Here is a 16,775-nt window from a genome sequence, read left to right as displayed (position 1 = left end):
TACTGCAACTACTGCAAGCTTTTACATTTTTTTTTTTTATGAGGTCAAGTGACCTCGCCAGGAGCTAAATTTAGCTTAGCTTAGCGTCCTGCTGAAGAGCGCAAACGAGGTGAGCAACATTTCAAAACAACAAATTAACGACAAATGCCTTCCGCAAAAAGCACGCACTCATCACAACGATGACATTAGCTAATAGCATCACGACACGCTGCTGTGCTAAGCTAAAGCTAACTACTGCATTACAATGTAGACCACCACATGCTGCTAAGCTAAACTAAGCTAACCAGGGTTGGGGAATCCAAAACCAAAAGAGTTTGGCTTTAGCCACAGGTGCTTCAAATCAACAGGTGTCGACTCGCTCGTTTACCTGCCAGTTGAGACGTCAATGTACGGCAGAGTTTTAACTTTCTGGATCTGGATTCTTGGATACAAGCGGCCGAGATGAGTTTCCTCTGTAGGGTGTCCGGGCTCTCCCGTAGAGTTAGGGTGAGAAGCTCGGTCATCCGGGAGGGACACGGGGTCGAGCCGCTGCTCCTCCGCGTGGAGAGGAGCCAGTTGAGGTGACTCGGGCATCTGGTTCGGACGCCTCCCCGGAGAGGTGTTCCGGGCATGTCCCACCGGCGGGAGGCCCCGGGGACGACCCGGGACACGCTTGAGAGACGGCTGTCTCTCGGCTGGCCTGGGAACGCCTTGGGATCCCGCCGGAGGAGCTGGTTGAAGTGGCTGGGAAGAGGGAAGTCTGGGCTTCCTTGCTAGAGCTGCTGCCCCCGCGACCCGACCCCGAATAAGCGGTAGTAAATGGATGGCTCTGGATTCTCCAACCCTGAAGATAACCACAACAAACCACGTGCCACCACATGCTGCTACGCTAAGCTTAAGCCAAGTAGTACCTACACACTCCTGCCACTGCAATTTTGTGATGGCACAAGATGGCTGCCGGCAGGAACCCAGCAGGTGTCATGCAGTGACATTATATGGCGGCCATTTTGGCATGCGGCTCGGTCAGCTCCATGAAAACCTTGTGGGAGAGCAAGATCCAGAAAATCCAGGACAACCGAGAGAAGCAGAGGAGGACCGTGTGCAGCAGGTGAGACTCCGCCTCAGCTGGCTTGGACACGAAATTAAGCTCATCTCGAGCCACCTGACTTTGCCACTTTGGCAACGCGTGTTCGCTCCCACATTCAGTGACAGAAGGGAATGGTCGTCAGTCTCGACATGGGCGCTGCGACCAGTCCTGGGTAGAATAAGCTCCAGCTCCCTGCAAGGTTGTTTTAGTTAACTAAAAATAACGGAAAAAAATCAAATTCAAAAAACAATTTCGTTAACGAAATAAAATAAAAACGAAAATGCTTAAAAAAAACCCGAAAACTAACTAAAACTACATTTGATGTTTACAAAACTCACTAAAAGTAACTACAATGATGGCAAAAGTGTCCTTTGTTTTAGTCTTTGGTAATCCACTTCATGCACGAGCCTTTGGGGATGATTTATTTTGATTTGAACCGGAATGAGGACATTTGTGAGCGTGTCACACAAAAGTGACGTCATCCAGCAGCAGCCAATAGAAAAGCACCTTCACATGACGTTTTTTTAAATACTGCGCACAAGTAATACACTTCAAAAAATAAAACGACAACTAAACTAAGCATTCATAAAACAAAACAAATGAAAACAAACTAAATTTAAAAAACAAAACCATCTCAAATGAAAAATAACCCAAGCTGCCATTTGGGACTTGCACCTGCAGTCGGAGTTTAGGATCAAACCCTGAACTTGTACTGCAAATTCTCAACAATTTCAAAATTGCAAGCTCAGCGGCGTGTGCCATTTTTGGCTTGAATGGTGACGAGCGTTCCGCGTGTTCCGCGCGTTCCGTGCGTTGCGCGCTGCAGGTTGGGCGCGGCGGGCGTTTGGGAAGAGCGCCACACGCTGGCTCGCCTTCGAGACAAACTCAAGACGCAAGATGGCCGACTGCTTCTGTGCCTGGAGCACGAGGAGTGGAAGGTGAGCCCGGTCGCCCGCACATCAGCGGGACGTCAAGTAATCAAGTACAAATACTTTGGTACTGTACTCAAGCAGGGTTCGCTTTTCAGGTTCTGTACGTGTACTTGAGTATTTTGTGTCACTTAGTGCCGCTTGCTTTTTGGAGAAAGTCCGGGATGTCGGACATCTTGCGAAAGGGAACGTCGTCATTGACAAGCGTCAAATGAGGAGACGCAAGACATTCCTCATCCACGGCCTTGTTGTTCTGTTGTTGCATCTTGTCGGCCTAAAAAGCAGCAGTTTGCGGTCTTGCCAGATTTTGCGTCTGCCGCGAAACCCGACCAATGAGAATTTCCATCTGGACTGGTGTCGGGTTTTCGCAAGACCAGGTTGAGATGGCATAAAAGTGCCGGGCAGCGCCGACCGGCTGCTTTGCAAATAAACAAGATGGCGACTAACCTTTGACCTTGCCTTTGCGTCGCGGCTGTCCAGACGCTGCCGGGCTGCCTGGTCCAGTTGGCTCAGGTCCAGGAGTGGCACATCCACCGGACCGGACTGCAGAAGATTCCCAGCTTCATCTCCTGCTTCCGCCATCTCCTGGTCCTGGACTTGTCGCGGAACGGGCTGACGGAGATCCCCAAGGAAATCGGTGGGTGGCCGTCAGCGGGCGATCCATCAGCGGGCGATCCGTCAGCGGCCGATCCGTCCGGCCCGAACCTCAACCAGCGACTCGATTGTCGGCAGGCGGCCTGACGCGACTCCGAGAACTTTTGCTGAGCTACAACAGAGTCCGCTTTGTCCCGGAGGAGCTCGGAGACTGCGAGAGTCTGGAGCGTCTGGAACTGGCCGTCAACCGAGACCTGGACCGGCTTCCGGACCAGGTAAAAGGAGTCCTTTCGGAGGGCGTTTTTTTGCTGCGACCGCTCGCGGGACGCTTCTGCTTCGGCATCCCAAAGGGAGCAAAGGTCAAAGTACGTTGGTACGAGTCCCGTTTATCGCGGGGGATGAATTTGTTCCAAAGCGCTTGGACGCGTCGCAAACCGGAAACGCAAACTAAGTTGTTGGGTGAAAAGCCGGAAGTCCCGCCTCCGCCGCGGCATCGAGTCCATTGCCGACAAGCTCGCCATACCAGACGTGTCGCCGATTCATGCACAGCACGATCTTCAAGGCGTTGCCTTCCCCGTCATTCATCGACTTGCATAAAATGACGATCACGTCTGACCAAATGACGCGTTTATGACGCTGGACGGCAAACGTGTTGTCGTTTTTTCTGGCTTCCCAGCAAGCGACGTTTCTGGTCTAAATGCGGGCGCGCTGCAGAGCAAGGAGACGCGTTCGCAGACAAACCGGGAACATTTCGCGATTGGCATGAGCCGATATGAGCAAAAATGGCAACGTAGTAAAATTACAGCTCTAAAATGTGCTGATTTTAAATCTTGGGGGAAATAAAATGTCCTCATTCTATTTCGTTTTTAAACTAAAATATAGAAAAATGGCCACATTATATTCTTATTCTTCCTCTGTTGAAATTGTTCTTAGCAAGAGCTATTTTTAAAACGAACACTTTTTTCATCTCTTTCCGCTCAACGACTCCCTCGGGCTCCTCCTGCACGTGCACTAATTGAAGGCAATTAACTTCAAAGACGCACCTGTTTTGATTGTTGTTGCCTGCCGCCGTCACCCTGCTGCTCGCTTAAGGGGTGGGCAAAGTCGGTCCTCGGGGGCCCGAGTCCTGCGGGTTTTGGAGGTCTCCCTCTTCCAACACAAGGATGGGCAGCGGACCTTGCTGATGAGCTGGTCATATCAATCAGCTGTGTTGGAGAAGGGAAACATCCCCAAAAAGCTGCAGGACTCGAGGACCGAATTTGCCCACCCCTGAGCGAGCAGCAGGTCAACGGCGGCATGCGGGCTGGCTCGATGAAGCGACTGGCCCGGTTGGAATCCCGCCTCCGGTGATCTGCTGTCTGTCATGTGCGTTGGAAACGGGGGTGGCGTACGATGAAGGCGCGCGCATGTGCGCACATGTGCGCTCACCTGCGCTCACCTGCGCTCACCTGCGCTCTTGCCACTGCGCCCCGTCGTCCAGCTGAGCCAGCTGCGGCGTCTGGATCGTCTGGACTTGTCCATGAACGCCTTTGAGGCCCTGCCGCCTTGCCTGCTGCGCATGCCGGCGCTGGAGTGGCTGGACATGGCGGGCAACCGCCTGCGCTCGCTACCCGAAGACATCCACAGGTAGGTGGCGCTCCCTCCGGCCGCCGCCGCCGCCGCCGACTCCCGTACGGAACGGCTGGTCCGCTTTCAGGATGGACAAGCTGCGCGCGCTGTGGCTGCAGAGGAACCGTCTGGAGAAAGTTCCGGACAACGTGGGCAGGATGTCCCGCCTGGACACGCTCGTCCTCAGCGGCAACCGGCTCAGCGACATCCCCCCCGTCATGGAGGACATGCGCAACCTCAGGTACAAACGCCTTTGCTTTGCACATTCAAAAACAAAAACATTTCCATCAAGGATCCATTTGTTGGATCATGAATTTTGGACAAAATGTCTTTTTTGGTCAGTGAAGTTACCCGAAAAAATAAAAAGACCCGATGCAGTCAGATGACTCGAGAAAAAGTGTTTACATCTCAGCGTGAACTTTTCCCTTCAACTTTATTCATGGTCTGCAGGTTTGTCAACTTCCGGGACAACCCGTTGCCGCTGACGCCGGAGACGGCCGCGGCGGACGAGGACGAGGACGAGGACGAGGACGAGGACGAGGACGAGGACGAGCGCGAGATGTTCGGACGAGAGTTCATGCTGACGTACATCCGGGAGGCCCGCAACAAAGCGCACGCCGCGCTCAACGTGCACGCGCTCTCGTCCGCTCGCGCCACACACGTGAGCGCGCATGAAGCGGCGGGCGGGAAGGCAAGCGCCGGAGACCGCGTTGACAATCAAGCCCGCTTTGCAAAAGTCAAAGCTTTCAATTACCGCTAACTCGCCGGCCGGCATCGCTGATAAGCTCTTCTCTTCATGTTGTCTTTAAAATAATAATAAAAATGGTGGAAAAAAGGTACCCCTGAGTACTCGCTAGCCCCAAGGACAACATGAGTAGCCAACGGGTCCGTTTTAAAAAGAGCCATTGTGACTTCCTAAGAAGAATTCAAACGGAATTACGAACATTAATTTATTCGTTGAAAGTTAACATTGTTAATGTAGCAAATATGTGAAATTGTGTTTCAAAATAAAATGGAAAAAAGTTTGTTTTCATTTTTGCCCAAATATTTCCAAAACGCTCATTTTGGACCTTCAAATCCAAGCAACCCGGGCCCTCGCCGACGGACGGCCTGGCGAATCACGAGGACGAGCGCGGCGTGGCCGTCAACAGGACGTTCTCCAGGGTCACCTGAGCGCCGACGTAACGCGTCAGACGTGCGCAGAATCCTCGGCGCCGCAGGAAGTCCAACCTGCCGGCGTCCAGCAGCAGTTTGCAGCGCCGTCCGATCCGCTCGCGCTCGGCCGGCGACAGAAGCCTGCCCGCGGGTGACGCGAGGGAGCAAACGTTAGCCGCTCTCGTGGTCACCAACGGCAGACGTTGCGGGCGAGGAAGCGTTACCCCTCCGGGTCCGTCGGGTCCGCCGGGTCCGTCTCCTCGCGGCGTTGCGCTGCGTCCGCTCTCCGGCCGCACGTGGCCCAGCTGGACATGCGGCAGAAGGCCGAGAAGTGGGCGGGCCCCAGACCCAGATCGCAGAAGAAGCGCTGACCCACGTAGTGACGCCACTCGCAGCGATGGTGACAGCACAGCGCCAGCGCCAGGCCCGCCACACCGCCGGGATGGCTGGCCCCGCCCGCTCCCTCCCCGCGCGTTTGGAAGAGGCAGCGGAGAGCCAAATCTGAAGAGAGACGTTCCACGAGGCGCGCCATCAAATCACGAGACACTTTTAGGAGACACCTTTCCACATTCCATCACAAGATCCTATCGCATACCTTTTTTTTTTTGGTACCTTGATGTGATGTGTTATTGAAATCAACAGAACGTTTTCTAAATGAAATGAGCGGTTCACCACGAGATGGCACCAAATTCTACACACTGTCGTGGCCAACTGTGCGAATACAAAGATGATCACTTTTGCGCCAGGAGGTGGCATCGGCATTTCATGTTGGACAAACAGGAAGAGTACATTTCTCTTTCCAAATGAATTGGAGTCCAGCAAAGACGAGACCGCAAGTCCCTGTCTTACGTAAGCTGCTGTGATTTTTTTTAAATAATACGATCTGTCTGCGTCAGTGGTGTAGTCCAGGGTATACGCGGGTATATACCCACTTCTTTTTCAGTCAGTATTGAATATATACCGGTAAAAGAAAAATGAGTTAAGACGGCACAAAGCAATACTGAAGTCGAAGCAGACTGCTTTTCACTCATTTTGTTCATTGATCACCAAATATTGTCATCTGATCGATAACATATACTTGCCTCATGATAAATACACTTTATATTATTTCAGGCTGCTTGTGTTACCAAACAAGTTTTGTACAAATGACGGGTTTTTCATTCTTGCCTTCGCCATTTATAAAAGACGAGGTTTTTCTGGACTGCTTTAAAAAATACAACCCCCAAAATATTCTAAAACGTGAAAATTGAGCGTATACCCGCTTCTCCGCTGGATTGTGTGTTGAAATGTTGCTTAAAGGCTCGCAAAACTGCGGCTATGCTAACCGTTAGCATGTTAAAGGGATTTTCAGTTCAGGTTAGCCTTGTGCTAGCGGGGGCAATTCTTTAGCTCGTGCAGTTGGCTTGTTGTCAACAGACAAGTTGCAGTTGTCTTTGTTTTTGTGTTGGCTTTTTTGGAGAGGGGTTCGGGTCACTCATACCGCACAGCGCTCGGACCTGGATTCAAAGCAGAGAAAGCGGCGGCTCGCTCGTACCTCAACAACAATATGAAATCATTTGCTCCCGACTCCCCCCCCCCCCCACACACAAACAAAAAAAGCTTGCCCCCCCCCCCCCCCCCGCGCAAAAGCAATGACGACACGAAAGCCATTTTGCATCAAGACGTGAAACCATCACTGATACGTACGCGGGAGGAAGTCTCACCTGTGGCCGCGCCACATAAATGTTTCCCGACTCCCACGAGCGGCAGCCGGCGTTCCAGCAGCGGGACTTGACCTGCAAAGGCGGAAAGCGCCGTCACGTGAGCCGAGTCACTCGCGCCGGCGCCACTCGCTCACGTGACGGCGTCTCACTCAAGTCCAGGTGCTGAATGTCAATCTTCAGCCTGGCAAAGTCCACGCCGGCGTCCCGATGTTTGCCGTCCACCTGAACACACCAGAGAAAGGCCTTCACTTTCAAAGTCGTAGGGCGGGAAGCCGGCGTTCCCGCGGCCGCCACTTTCGCCCTCTTCCAAAGCGCCGGGCCGAGTTTGCGTCCTGGCCTTGAATCGGGTGCTGCTCCGCTCCACCAGCAGCATCTGCAGGCGCTCTCGCCCGTCGCCTTCCAGGGCCCGATGGATCCAGTGCGACAGTTTCCCTCGACCCGCCCCGAACTCCACGAAGCAGCGGCCGCGTTGCAGCAGCCCCAGCGCCTCCAGGTGGCCCAAGATGGAAGACTGCGAGGAAAACGGCGTCCGGCGGCGCTTAGACAGCTTTGCGCCGCGTCTCGGGCGGGTTGGCGGGCGGCTCACCTGCTGCTTCAGGTGTTTGTGGGCCGAATGGCCGTTCTTCGGGTTGCTGGCTTCTTCCTGGAAAACGGCGTGCGACAGGACGCGCTCCTCCGGCGCGCACGGCAGACCTTCGGACAACACAAGCGGCGGCAGACAGACGTGACAATGACACGCATCCGGGTTGTTTGTTTGCCGCTTTTCACATCGCAACAAATCCACGTGTTTGTCTTCCTTTTCCAAAGCGGTTTTGGATTCCTCCACTTTGCTTTCAAATCTTGCTCAAATGTTGAACTTTTAAGAACGTGAAGCATATTGAGTCACGTTGTCATTACGTTTTTTTTTACAGCTGGTAAATGTCTAAACAATGTTTAATCCTTTCTTATTAAGCTCCGTGTATAACATAATTTTTGTGATTTTATTTTTATATCTATTTTTTTTAATGGGTGTTATTGACAGCATTTGAGAGTAAAATGGAAATCAGGCAGGCATGATGAAGTTGAGCCGTCACCTTTTGACGCAGTGTCGAGTTTGTCCAGCAGGTGTCGTAACTGAGCGGCGCTTCGCTCGCACAAAGTCACCTGTTGAGACAGCGTGTTACCATGGCAACGTGATAGCCGCAGCGGAGGACCAAGTCAAAGTGGGCGTCACCTGTTGGAGCGAGTGCTGCCTTTCGTCAGCGGGGCCGGCGTTGATGTTTTCCACAAAATACGCCTGAGGACGGGACGCAAAGCGAGCGTGTCTGCACGTGACGTTGGCGAGAAAATCGGACCAGTCACTCACCGCTTTGGCTTTGTCGCGAGAGTTGCATTTCTTCAAGTGCTTGTCCAGTTTGTCTTCGCTGACCGTGCTGACGACACATGAACAAAAATAAAAGGGTAACTTCAAAAGTCAGGTTGGGAATCCTTTCGCTGTTAGTCATGCCACAAACACACACACAAAGATGATGACAACGTTATAAACAGCACCAGTATGGAATCACTGAAATATGATGATGGCTTATGTCGCCCAAGTGGACACGGCAAGTCGGTCCGGGTCTTTCTTGCTTGCTTTATTTGGAATTTTGTATTTTTGCCAGGTATTATTGGTCTTTCTGCCTCGTGGTTGAGCTTTTCCTCGCAAACCTCCATTGCTTTCTTGCATTTTCACTTTTTTTTCTTTCTTTACAGCCATCGCACAGCTTTTCCTTACGTTGCCGCTCGCCTTCAACATGTCTGCTACAACCACAATGCAAAGCGGCGTACAAGCCTTTTGGACTCCACGAAATTAGACGGAGTTGGTGAGGCTCACTGTTTGGGGTCGAGGGGGCAAACGATCCTCCTGCTGCCGCCTCCTTCCTGAAACAGGGAACGCATCATGTTGTCATCATGGAAAATGGCAATAAATATGGACATTGTATTTTGTTTGGTTGTAATTAAGATGACAATGCAATGGCATCTTTTGTTGTCCAAGAGATCTTGATCTCAATGGGGTCTTATCTGGTTAAATAAAGGTATCACATGAATCTATTGTCGAAAATATTTCAGACATTTGCATTCATGTCTTGTTGATGTATTCAAATCCATCCAGGCAGTTTGTGTGCTGTTAATCGTCATTAACGTAAGTGAGCTGGACGCGGAAGTTTATCCTCGCCGACTGCGTTGTGAATGTTTGGGGCAAATTGAAAGTGCGCACAACTCACGAAGACGTTCGTGTCCACGTTGGCGTGTTCCCCACAAAACGTGTGTCCTTTGGCGACGACCATTTTACAAAAACGTTTCTTTTTGTCCACGAAGAAAGCACATTTGCCATCTCGGACGCTTGTGGAGGGCGCCGCCATGTTGGCCGAGTCGTCGTGCTGCGTTCACGTGCTCCAGAGGAAGGGGGGGGGGGGGGTTGCTACCACTTCTCGCACGGAAGGAAGTAGTCGACGATGACTTATATATTGGCCATGCGCCACTTTTGTTTTCGCGGTCAATAAACGCGAATGCTTTTGTGACAGTAAACATTTGATAGTGATACATATATATATATATATATAGAGAGAGAGAGAAAGAGAGAGAGAGAGACTTTGCAACTGTGTCTGCAGTTTCCATGAAAGCCTGAACTCACCACTTTCTTCTCATTGGTCATCTTTTGTCGCGGTTTCTCAATTGTTTTCACTGATTGGTCACTTTCCGAGTGGGTCGCCAACTCCCCGCCCTTGACGTAAAGGGAGGGGCGTATCCTGAGCGCTAACTTGGTGACGTCCCCACTTGACCAGCCATGATGCCATGATGGCGGCGGAACGGGGCGGCGGCGGCGGCCGCAGCGGCAACTGTGATCCTGACGCGACCTCCACGGCAGCGGATTACTCCATGCTGGTGGTGGTCGGGGCGCTGCGGGGTGGGGGCCAGCTGGAGCGGCTGTTGCTGCAGATCGAGTCGGGTAAGTTTTTGCAAAGTTTTGCCGCCACACCAGAGCGGGAAGTCGCCGCAGCCTTTCACAATAAAACCGATGGCGAGAAGCATACAAAGTCCAGGGAAAAGAGTTGACCTTTTCGCCAATGTTTGAGCCATCAAGACACTTTTTAAGGCAACATGATGGCGTTTAGTTTCCTCTTCCTGACCAACACAGACTGAAATAAACGTGGGCTACACTTAATTGTACAGATATTTTACATTTGTGTGCTGGTAAAAGCACGAGTTATCTTTCTTTCTTTTTTTTTCGGTGAAGTGAGCTTCGCTTTAGTAGCGACGTCACACGGACGAGCAGAACTTCCGGTGCTGTGCCACGGTCACGTGATCCTACCAAATATGATGTGAGGCGCATTTGGTCACTTGAACACTAGGACATCCATATGACACATTTATAACATGTTATTTTTCTATCAGCCAATCAAAATCCAATAAAGTCAAGACTGGTTGTTACAATGCACCATGGGAATAATATCACATGCTTTGGGTTCACTTCCCAACATAGAATGAGTGAGTCATTGTTCCTCTTCCTGTGTGCGTGCGTGTGTGCGTGCGTGTGTGTGTGCGTGTGTGCTCCAGGCGTGCGCTGCTGGCATGTCCCAATGCAGCTGGACGTTCTGGACCAGCAGCTGAAACTCTTCGTGTCCCGACACTCGGCCTTCCTGTCCGAAGCGATTCCCGGTGAGAAGCTCAAACGTGATAGGATCAGAATAGTGACTGGAGTGTGAGGCTCCGCCCATGCCCTTTTTGTCACATGTAAAACTTGTTCATACGGAGCTGAATCACTTTAAGTCACATGTCCCCAAAAAGTCACGATGATGCATTTGTGTTTTATCGGTTTTCATGTTTCCCTCAACGAAGATGATGACTTTTCATCACATGGCGGTACTGTTAGCGTGTTAGCGGTCAGCTAATGGATTCTCAAGGTGTGTTTTTTTTCTGGTCGCAGGTCAGCGGACGTTGCAGCACCGTGGAGACATTCTGGACGCGCAAGTGGTGTTGAATCCGGCTCACGATCTGGTCTGTTCGAAGGTGAGGCCACAAAATGTTTGTTTTCGTGCTGAATGTGTCAGAGTAACTTTGCGTTTCCCGTTTGTTGGCGCAGGTGCGGCGGCTGCTGTGTGAGCCTTCTCGACACAAACTGTTGGTTTTGGCCGGCCAGTGTGTGGAGGAGAGCGGAGACATGGTCCTGCAGAAAGGCCTCTTCTCCCTCGACGACTTGATCCAGATCTGCGCTGACGAAGAGGTTGGCCCGCTTGTAGCGTTGCGCTCTCGTGAGGCCTTCGTGCTCATTTGTGGATTCCTGTCAGCTGCTCAGTCCAGCTGCCGCCGCCGCCGCCACATTAGCCACATTAGCCACATTAGCCGTGCCGCCTTTAGTCTCACATTCTTGTCTCTGCCATGCATAGCCCGCTTGTTCTTTTCCAACGACTTCCTCTCGGTCTCGTCCGCAGCAGGGAAGAAAGTGAAGGTCACATGTGAGACAAACGCTCTTTTTGTTGTTGTTGTCGTCGTCTTGTTTCTAGGTCGGTCTCTTGTGGAGCTCTGCGGACCCAACGGCGAAGGCGAGTCTTACCCTCAGCTGTCCCAACTTGGGCCTTTGGAGGAACCCCTTGTTGAAGGACCACAACCTGCAAGACTTCCTCAAAATCCAGGTCAACCCTCCCCCGCTGCTCCCACAGATGGAGGGTCTGCAAGAGTTCACCGAGTACCTCTCTGAGTCTTTGGAACCCGAGTCGCCCTTTGAACTCCTGGAGCCCCCGAATAGCGTGGGATTTCTGAAGCTCTCTCGGCCCTGCTGCTACATCTTCCCCGCCGGTCGGGGCGACTGCGCCTTCTTTGCTGTGAACGGCTTCAATATCCTCGTAAATGGAGGCTCGGACCCCCGCGCCTGCTTCTGGAAACTAGTCCGACACCTGGACAGAATTGACTCTGTCCTCGTAACGCATGTCGGCGTGGACAATCTTCCCGGGCTGAACAGTCTGCTGCTGAGAAAAGTAGCCGAGCGGGACCGGGACTTCGCTGAAGGTCAGACCGAAGAGGACCGGCTGAAAAAGCTCATCTCCCCTGAGATTGGAGTGTTTTTTCTCAATGTTCCGGAAAGACCGAAGGCCGCCCGGGGAGATCCGGGCGAGCTCCGCAGCGCCGACCAGGGTGCGCTGGTCTCGGAGCACTTAGAAAAGCTCTCCATCAAAGCGCGGCCTCTGTGTCGCTCCAACGGGCCCTCCGTCGAGCCGCTGGTCTTGTTCCACAAGATGGGAGTCGGCCGTCTGGAGTTGTACGCTTTGAATCCAGTGAGTGGCAGTAAAGAATTGGAAGAGTTGTTGCAGACTCGGCCCCAAAATGGCGCCTCGGAGAGCGCAGACCTGCCATTAGCGTGCCTCGCTTCCATTTGTGCTTTGCTGGTCTGGCATCCTTCCAGCACGCGGGAGAAGATCGTCAGAGTCCTTTTCCCGGGATGCACACCGCAGGCTAAAATCCTGGATGGACTTGAAAGACTCAAACATTTGGATTTTCTCAGTGTTCCCGTGGTCAGTTCGAAAGACCCGGAAACGTCCAAAATGGACAAGTTGCCAAAGCGTGCCGAGAGTCGAGAAAGCCTCAAGTCCAGAGACCTGCGGGTCAGCTGTGCCTTCCACAAAGACAAAAGTGGGCGAGTGATTGTGAAAAAACAGGAGCTGAAACCCAAGCCAAAGGCGGCGCCCGAGGCGGCGTCCAAAGACAAAGAGCAAGAGTCCAAGTTCAAGACGGTCAAGCCTTCGGAGAGGCTCGCTTCCAAGAAGGATGTGAAAAAGAAAGACGAAAGGTTGACTGCCGCTGGTGGGAAGAAAGAAGAGAAAGAAAGTCCGAGGAAAGACGGCACGAAAACAAAGAGAGAAGACAAAGCTGACGCCAAAAAAGGCAGTAAGCGGGAAGACAAGAAAATGGTGGCATCGGTTGGGAAAGATGTGAAGAAAGTGGGCGGGGCTTCGAGCTCCGAAGTGAAAACATCTCCCGTCAGGAGTTTAAATGCGGCCACGTTGCACAAAGTGACAAAAGCTAACGCAGAGGGGCGGAGTCAGGATTTTACAGCTGAAGACGGCAACAGGAACGGCACCAAAAAGTCCTCTGAAGGTCCACATTTTGACAGCGCCAGGAAGAAGCCGGACGCGACTGAAGCAAGTCCGCAGACCTTGGCTCGTATGGACTCCAAAGGTTGCGCCTTCTCAGAAGACCTTCACGCCGAAGGACTTGCCAGTCGCGACTTCAACAGCTGCGACCAGGACGGCCCTCGCGGGACCCCCGCTGCGGAAGAGACGCAGTCCACTCGCATTATGAGAGACGTTCCGTCCTCCTTCCGCACTTCGGCTTCTCTTTCCGCCGAGGTCCGCTTACTTGGCCGCAATGAAGTCGGGGATTCCCTTTCGGAGCAAGTCCCGCCTCTAACGATGGTGTCAGCCACAGAATTACGCTCCGGCGGACATTTGACTGACAGCCCGCAGCGGGATTTTGCCCCGCCGGCCGATGGACGCCGCAGTCCTGGACGGAAGGAAGGCGTTGACGGCACGTCCGACCGTCCTCACGATGTCGGCCATGATGTCGATGTGTGCTTGGTGTCGCCTTGCGAGTTCCAGCACCGAAAGATCGAAGCAGCCGAGCAGCAGCGGCTTGCCGTCTCCGAGCCGTCCTCCGAGGACCGGGGCGGCCGCGCGAGCCGCGAAACCCTGTCCACGTCGGTCAGCGACTCCCTCCTCGTGACCTCGGACTCCGATGTCACGCCCGCCACCGAGGAGTTTCCTTCCTTGCCGATGGACTCTGAACGCGAGTCCAGCGGCCGCCCGGGACGTTCCGGCGTGGCCTTCTCCCTCATTCCGCTTCAGCATTCGTTACCCGACCCGCCATCGGTCCCGGTCAAGGACTTGCCTCCATTACCTCCCCAACCGGAAGCTTGCATGGCAGACGTTGACGTCTCGACCAAAATCCCCAAAACTTCTGTCAGCAAGACCAAAAAAACAACAGGAACCTTGCAAAGGGGGACTTCTGCCGGCCTAACTGTCCAGAACGTAAAGTCCAAGGCCGGCAGCGCCGCGGCACCCAAATCAGCCCCCGCCCTGGACACCAAAGTACACACCCGGATTTCGCTGGGTGCGTCGCGGAGCGGAAGTGCCAAAGCTCCGATGTCAGGTAGGCGAGCGCCATCCGTCGGCGCCATCTGATCTTTGTTCCCGTTTTGCGTCTGCGCTGAACGCGCCGTACGATTCATTGCCGCGTGTCTTTGCTCAGTATCCAAAACTTGCGAGGCTTCTGCCGTCCACGTGGACCTGGCCTACCTGCCGTCCGGGTCCGCCTCGTCCACCATCGACTCGGACTTGTTCCGACGCCTTCGCGCTTCCTATTACGTGTTGAGCGGTGAGGAGCGCGTGAAAGCGGCAGCCATGAGGAGCATCCTGGACGCGCTGCTGGACGGGAAGAGCAGCTGGCCGGACGCGCAGGTCAGTGGACGCTCGGGTCGCTGGCGCGCGTTGGCCCGCGTTGGCCCGCGGACCTTCTGATTGCTCTGTTTGCCCAGGCGACGCTCATCCCGACGTTCGATTCCGCGGCGATGCACGAGTGGTACCAAGACACGCACGAGCAGCAGAGGCAGCTGTCAATCACGGTGTTGGGGAGCAACAGCACCGTCGCCATGCAGGAAGAAACCTTCCCCGCTTGCAAGGTCGAATTCTGAGGCCGGCCCGGCACACACCTGATTTTAGCAGAGCACAAATTTGAAACCCGCTGCCGCCCTTCTTATTGGCTCGCCCGGGTCGTCACTCTCGTCCGTCTCTGGACTAGAAGCTTCATGCTAGCAGTCGGCAAAATCGTTAGTGGCTTTTTCCGATGAGGAAGCGGGTTCTCCTCCAAATTTGCGAGGTCGCGGGTAGGCGGCCCAAAGTAGGGGCGGAGAGGAGGATGAGGGTGTGTTGGAGGTTGAGGATGCGACCGATTCCGTCATGTTAGCTTCCGGGTTTGGAGCCTGTGGATGTGAAAAGTGATCGATTTATATGGACTAGATCAGGCTTCCCCAGTCCTGGTCCTTGAGGGCCGGAGTCGTGCGGGTTTGAGATGTTTCTGTCCTCCATCACACCTGATTCTAAAGAGTGGGACTATTATCAGGCTTCTGCAAAACGTGCTGATGATCTTATATGAATCAGGTGTGTTGGAGGACGAAAGCATCGATAACCTGCAGGACTCTGCCACTTGAGGACCAGGATTGGGCAAGCCTGGACTCGATGGTAGTCCAAGCCTAAAACCGTTGAGGGTCAAGTGCTGGTGAGGAGGACCGACTCATCACGACGTTAGCATGAAGCTCCCGTCCAGTGCAGCTGAAGCTCGTTGTTATCATTTAGATTATTCCAACATGTGCGACCGTACGTACGTAAGAACACAGTCAGCCCAAATGGGGGGGAAAGAAAGACCAGGATGAAACCGTCCAACTGTTGTTTTGTTGAGAAAACTCATTTTAATTTATTTATTTATTCCCACGGCTTCATTCTGCATTTCAACCACTTGGGTACGAATGTCAGTCAGTGGAATATTTGGCGCCCCCTGCTGCACCACACGCACTCATACAGACATACGAATGGAGGACCAAAAATGTCAACAACAAAAATGTATTACGTAAAAATGGTAATAAAAACTAAATATACTGTATATATAAATAAAAGTTAAAAAAATGTATATACATACAAAAATAAAAAACAAGATTCAAAAAATAAAAAAGGAAATAAATACAAAAATATAAATGTGATTTAAATGAGGAGGCGGTCCTAAGTGTGTCTTGGGTTGAACTATTTGCCTGTCGGTTGGTCGCCATGTCAGCCTATGCCGGACTCTGCCCGTTCCACAGCAAGAGCGAATTCACACACGCGTGAAAGAATAGAGCGTGTTGCTAAGAGGAACTTGTGTCAAGTTGTGGAGCAACTCAAGTGGCAACTTGTGACACTGGACACGATTGGCGTCCATTGCCGGCGACACTTCCTTGTTCGCCGATTTGCTGGCTTGACCATCAAAGGGCAGTTTGCAACGGCGAAGTCCAACCCAAGACATGCTTAGGCCCCGCCCCCTCATTTGAAAAGCACGTCATGATGCATTTCATGCAGCATGAAATAAAGACGTTCGACAGCAGAGCCTTGTTATTTATGGTCTTCTTATTTCCATTTTTTTAATCTCGTTTTTTTGTATTTATTTACTTTTATTTATATTTGTATTTATATTTAATTTTAGAATTATATTTTTTATTTTCACTTTGTGTGTGTGCGCGCGTGCAGTGGAGATTTTTGGTCCTCCATCCATACGTGTGTGTGTGACGCGGTATGTGGACAGACTTGTTTGAGTCAACGAGTGGTCCTGCTAAGCTTTCATGTTAAAGCCTTAAGTTGTTTTCCTTTGCAAAAATATTCTTTCCAATTTTGTCTTTCAATTTGTCTTTTTAATGAATTTTACACTCACATTTTTGTCTTTGATTGAAACACTAATGAAATTTGCCTGTTGAAAGAAATAAAGTGTGCTTTGTCATGATAAGGTGTGCGTTGGGGGGGCAGACTGAGACAAAGGGAAACTTAATGGTGACATGGAGGACTGGACGGGAACTAAGACAACTAAACTAAGACGAGGCTGACTAAACTGAAAAAAAAATGACTTACTTGGATAAACTCGGGCTTGGCTTGAACGGAAGAAAAGAAAAACCGCGCACGGATTCCAGAC

At 52.1% G+C, this 16,775-nt stretch overlaps 3 protein-coding genes across 9 annotated transcripts; 2 read left to right on the top strand and 1 right to left on the bottom strand.

The window, feature by feature from the left end:
* The first annotated feature begins 14 nt into the window (after window positions 1-14).
* lrrc39 (leucine rich repeat containing 39) lies at window positions 15-5,230 on the top strand. Of its 6 annotated transcripts, none has more exons than XM_086088893.1 (8): window positions 27-109; window positions 930-1,087; window positions 1,893-2,004; window positions 2,476-2,632; window positions 2,728-2,864; window positions 4,070-4,215; window positions 4,286-4,438; window positions 4,648-5,230. In XM_086088893.1, exons 2-8 carry the CDS (start codon window positions 975-977, stop codon window positions 4,955-4,957), a joined length of 1,128 nt encoding a protein of 375 aa, XP_085945019.1. In that variant the 5' UTR covers window positions 27-109; window positions 930-974; the 3' UTR covers window positions 4,958-5,230. The 6 variants fall into 6 exon arrangements, with proteins under 6 accessions (XP_085945017.1, XP_085945016.1, XP_085945019.1 ...); XM_086088892.1 differs by having other exon boundaries at window positions 28-109; window positions 944-1,087; XM_086088891.1 differs by having other exon boundaries at window positions 15-1,087.
* trmt13 (tRNA methyltransferase 13) lies at window positions 5,134-9,656 on the bottom strand. Of its 2 annotated transcripts, XM_086088889.1 has the most exons (11): window positions 9,299-9,654; window positions 8,908-8,954; window positions 8,401-8,467; window positions 8,269-8,331; window positions 8,129-8,198; window positions 7,642-7,748; window positions 7,393-7,566; window positions 7,205-7,277; window positions 7,056-7,127; window positions 5,577-5,853; window positions 5,134-5,493 (listed from the first exon to the last, which is right to left on the bottom strand). In XM_086088889.1, exons 1-11 carry the CDS (start codon window positions 9,434-9,436, stop codon window positions 5,316-5,318), a joined length of 1,266 nt encoding a protein of 421 aa, XP_085945015.1. In that variant the 5' UTR covers window positions 9,437-9,654; the 3' UTR covers window positions 5,134-5,315. The 2 variants fall into 2 exon arrangements, with proteins under 2 accessions (XP_085945015.1, XP_085945014.1); XM_086088888.1 differs by having other exon boundaries at window positions 8,269-8,467; window positions 9,299-9,656.
* Window positions 9,657-9,844: 188 nt separating this feature from the next.
* On the top strand, window positions 9,845-16,592 carry map1sa (microtubule-associated protein 1Sa). The gene is made up of 7 exons (XM_086088873.1): window positions 9,845-10,023; window positions 10,632-10,733; window positions 11,002-11,084; window positions 11,158-11,298; window positions 11,579-14,216; window positions 14,316-14,524; window positions 14,602-16,592. The coding sequence occupies exons 1-7, from the start codon at window positions 9,870-9,872 to the stop codon at window positions 14,755-14,757; spliced, it is 3,483 nt and encodes a 1,160-aa protein (XP_085944999.1). The 5' UTR covers window positions 9,845-9,869; the 3' UTR covers window positions 14,758-16,592.
* Window positions 16,593-16,775: the final 183 nt, after the last annotated feature.

The sequence above is a fragment of the Leptonotus elevatus genome, chromosome 11 (assembly GCF_054856555.1).
Source record: "Leptonotus elevatus isolate MCC_2025b chromosome 11, RoL_Lele_1.0, whole genome shotgun sequence".
Lineage (NCBI taxonomy): Eukaryota > Metazoa > Chordata > Actinopteri > Syngnathiformes > Syngnathidae > Leptonotus > Leptonotus elevatus.
Note: the sequence above shows the minus strand (reverse complement) of the source record. Positions and strands in the feature narration are given on the sequence as shown.